The sequence below is a fragment of the Vombatus ursinus genome, unplaced genomic scaffold (genome assembly GCF_900497805.2).
Source record: "Vombatus ursinus unplaced genomic scaffold, bare-nosed wombat genome assembly UNPS02014810.1, whole genome shotgun sequence".
Lineage (NCBI taxonomy): Eukaryota > Metazoa > Chordata > Mammalia > Diprotodontia > Vombatidae > Vombatus > Vombatus ursinus.
The window spans coordinates 6,713,529-6,717,003 of record NW_020954588.1 but is presented as its reverse complement, the minus strand read 5'-3'; the positions used below and the strand labels follow the sequence as shown (position 1 = coordinate 6,717,003).

The following is a 3,475-nucleotide window of genomic DNA, read 5'->3' as shown; positions in this document are numbered from 1 at the left end:
TCCGGCAGGGGTCGTTAAAGGGCCCGAGCGGCCCCCGGGTGGGCGGGCCTGCGGACACGTGTGTGTGTGTGTGTGTGTGTGTGTGTGTGTGTGTGTGTCTGTGTGTGTGTCTGTGTGTTTGTTTTCGCTCGCCTGCGCTGCTTTCACTCAGACCGCAGGGCCCGGGGGAGGCCCACGGGAGAGGCCGGACCCCGGCGGGGGGCGGGGGAGGAGCGCGCGTACGTGGCGGGGGCACCGCGTGCGGGCCGGGCCGCGGAGGCCGCGCGGCAGCCCCGGGCTCGCGTGGCAGCGCTTACCCATCACCTGGACCCGGCAGATGGCGCACGTGTCGCACTCCACGTCCCAGCTCCACATGGCCACCGCGTTCCACTTCTTGAGGGAGAACATCTTGTCGCCGGCGGCCTTGGAGCCCGAGCTGCCCGAGTGCGAGGCCGGCGCGCCGGGCTCCTCTCCGTCCTCCACGTCGGCCATGGCGGCGCGGGCGGGCCCGGCCGGCCGGCGGGGGAGAGGCTTGGGGCGAGCGCGGCGGGGAGCTATGGCGGCGGGGCCGAGCCTCCTCGGGAGAGGCTACAGCTCCCTCCAGAGGCGGCCGCGGGGAAGAGCCGGCGGACCGTTAGCTACCGAGCCCGCCGCGGACGCCGACGTCTCCCCCGCCGCCGCGGACGCCGACGTCACCCCCGGCGGCGCGGCACCGCAGCCCAGGATTGGAGGGCTCCGCCTCGGGCTCGGCGTGACGTCACAGAGAGCGGGCCGGGCTCCGCCCCCTGTCCCTCGGCCGGGCGTGTGCGTGTGGGTTTGGGCTTGAGCTATAGCTCCTGCTCCTGCAGCGTGGGGTAGTGGGTATTTGTCGCCCCTAAAAGGGACGCCCTCGGCCGGGCACCAGCGGTCCGCATCCCTGAAGCCCGGTGTGGGCAGGGTCTGGGCCAGTTGCCGAGCTTAAGCCAAGATCTTGTGAGCCCCCAGTGCCTTAAGTCACTTGGTAAAAGACAACCGTGTTAGGGCTGGGGATCAGAACACATGCGATGACAGCGTGGGGTGAAATAGGACGCGTAAGAATCCGTGGATCTGTGCAAGACCCGAGTTTTAATTTTGCCTCCAGCTGGGTGGCCCTGGGCGAGACCCTTCACCGCTGGCTGCCTCAATTTCCTCATCTTCCCAACTTCCAGGGCTGCTGTGAGCGTCAAATGAGATCATATTTGTGAAGCACTTGGTGCAGTGCCTGGCACTTAGTGGGTGCTTAGTAAATTTATGTCCTTCCTCTGCTTTAATTTTCTCAACTGTGAACCGGAGATACTAAAAGCATCTACCTCCCGGAGTCCTTGTGAGGATCAAACGAGATAATGTTTGTAAATGGATTAGCACACATTAGGTGCTTAATAAATGTTTAATAACTGTAGCCTCGGTTTCCTCATCTGTGAAGTGGGGCGATAGGATCCACCATCCGGGTAAGCTGTAAGGATCCAGTGAAATAAAACGCATAAAGCGCTTTTTAAACCTTAAAAGTGCTGTATTATTCTTTTCTCCTCCCTATACTCTTTCTCTCTGACCTTTTGCCATCTCCCTGTCAAGCTTGTTTGCCTACTCCATGGCAGCCCTCAGCCTGTTACTATTTTCATAAGTCAGCAGTGGGCAAGGGGGGAAGGAAGGGGAAAGGAACATTTCTCAAGAGGCTATCTATGAGCGTAAATATCATTTATACTTAATTATTGGGTACCTGTAAATGCTAGATAGCTGAGGCAGTGGGAAAGATGAAGGTCACAGTGGGACTACTTAGACAATTTGGAGTCAAACCAGACTAGGTCTAAAAAGGTGGCTGGTTATAAATGAGCAGTTTGAAAAAGGAAAGGATAATAGATTGGTTGAAAGACAGAGGCAGAAGGAATGGCATGTAGTACCACCGTTGGGAGGTTGGAGAAATATTCCTGGAAATACTAAATTTGTCTGACTGAAGTGGAAACAGAGAGGAGCCCAGGAGGGCTTCATTAGACATTAAAAGTTAAGGGCAAGGAAGAATTTGAGGTATGGTAGTGCTGGCTGACTACCATGGGGGCTGACTATGATGGGGTAATTTGAGTGTAAAGAAGGATTGGGGGAAAGATGAAATAGACTCATTTAATATTGGGATTTGGGGGGAATGGGGAAAAAGTACAGAATTGGGGAACTTTTGATAGGTCAATGCTAAAACTATAGATTGGGAAATCATATTTGAACGTGACAGTTATTTGTGGTTGTATGTAAAGAAGGGAGACAAATATTTACTAAGTACTCAAAGATGAGCACAGCCCTCACTATATTTGGAACTCATTCATGCAATGAGTATTTGTGGGCAGTAAGTATATTCATAGCACAGTGGGAGGAACTAAGGGAAATTTAAAAAAAAAATAAACGTGGCCCAGGGACCTCATGGGTAAGAGGGACATTGTGCATAATGGCCTCCTCCCTGTATTTGCTTCCACCTCTGAGGCTGAGGAGAGGCTGAGTAACTTGTTTGTGCAGTGTTGTGATCAAACGGTGGGGGCAAAGATCCCTACCATCTTCTTTCTGTTCTCCTGACTGGCGTTAGTGAACTTGTGACACTTTGTAATCCATGTGGCCCATCCCCCCCCCATGGAAACAATTGGTGTCTGACAGTGCAGAACCAGCAATGGGTCAAAAGCATGTCAAAGCATAGGGCCATGAGGCACAGAGCCATGATGTGAACCAGCATACCAAGACCTTGCCTTTCACTGGTACTGTGAGTCATATGGACTGTGCAGGTCTGAAGGGTTGACTTCTTTGAAATTATGAGCTACATGGGTAGTATTTTTAAGGCAGAAAGACTATGACTTTGGGCTTGGGGATAGTCTTTTATGTAAGAAAGTAATTTTCAACATCTAACGCTGTCTTTAGATAGAGTACTTTCAGTAAAGCTGAAGGCCCTTTTTTGTAAAGCCAAATAGATGCTGAAGTTTCTTTGGGTTAGAGGTATTCTTAAAGTGGTTCCTGAGTACTTGTGTCAAAACACTGGTTCTCTCCTCTGACCCAGCAATACCACTACTAGGTCTCTATCCCAAAGAGATCACAAAAAAAAGGAAAAGGATCATATGTACAAAAATATTCATAGCAGCTCTTTTTGTGGTGGTAAAGACTTGGAAATTGAGGGGATGCTCATCAGTTGGGGAAATGAATGAACAAGTTGCGACATAATGGTGGTGATGGGATACTATTGTGCTATGAGAAGTGACAAAGGGGATGGTTTCAAAAAAAACATGGCAAGACCTATATGAACTGATGCAAAGTGAATCCAGAAGAACTGGGAGATCACTGTGCACAGTAACATCTATGTTGTAATGATGGTCAACCATGAAAGCCTTGGCTACTCTGATCAATACAATGATCCAAGACAATTCCAAAGAACTCATGATGCAAAAATGCTCTCCACATCCAGAGAGAGAAGTGATGAACTCTTAGGTACAAATTGAAGTATAATTTTCTC

The 3,475-nt window shown here is 51.1% G+C and overlaps 1 protein-coding gene across 2 annotated transcripts in view; it reads right to left on the bottom strand.

Moving 5' to 3' along the window:
• RNF7 (ring finger protein 7) overlaps positions 1-503 on the bottom strand; it is a 9,626-nt gene extending 9,123 nt beyond the window's left edge. Inside the window, exon 1 of one of the 2 annotated variants that reach the window (XM_027875886.1) lies at positions 297-503. In XM_027875886.1, the coding sequence (XP_027731687.1) occupies positions 297-471 (175 nt within the window). In that variant the 5' untranslated portion in view covers positions 472-503. The remainder of the gene's footprint in view (positions 1-296) is intronic. The other variant, XM_027875887.1, reaches the window with a different exon arrangement.
• Between the last annotated feature and the right edge of the window lie 2,972 nt (positions 504-3,475).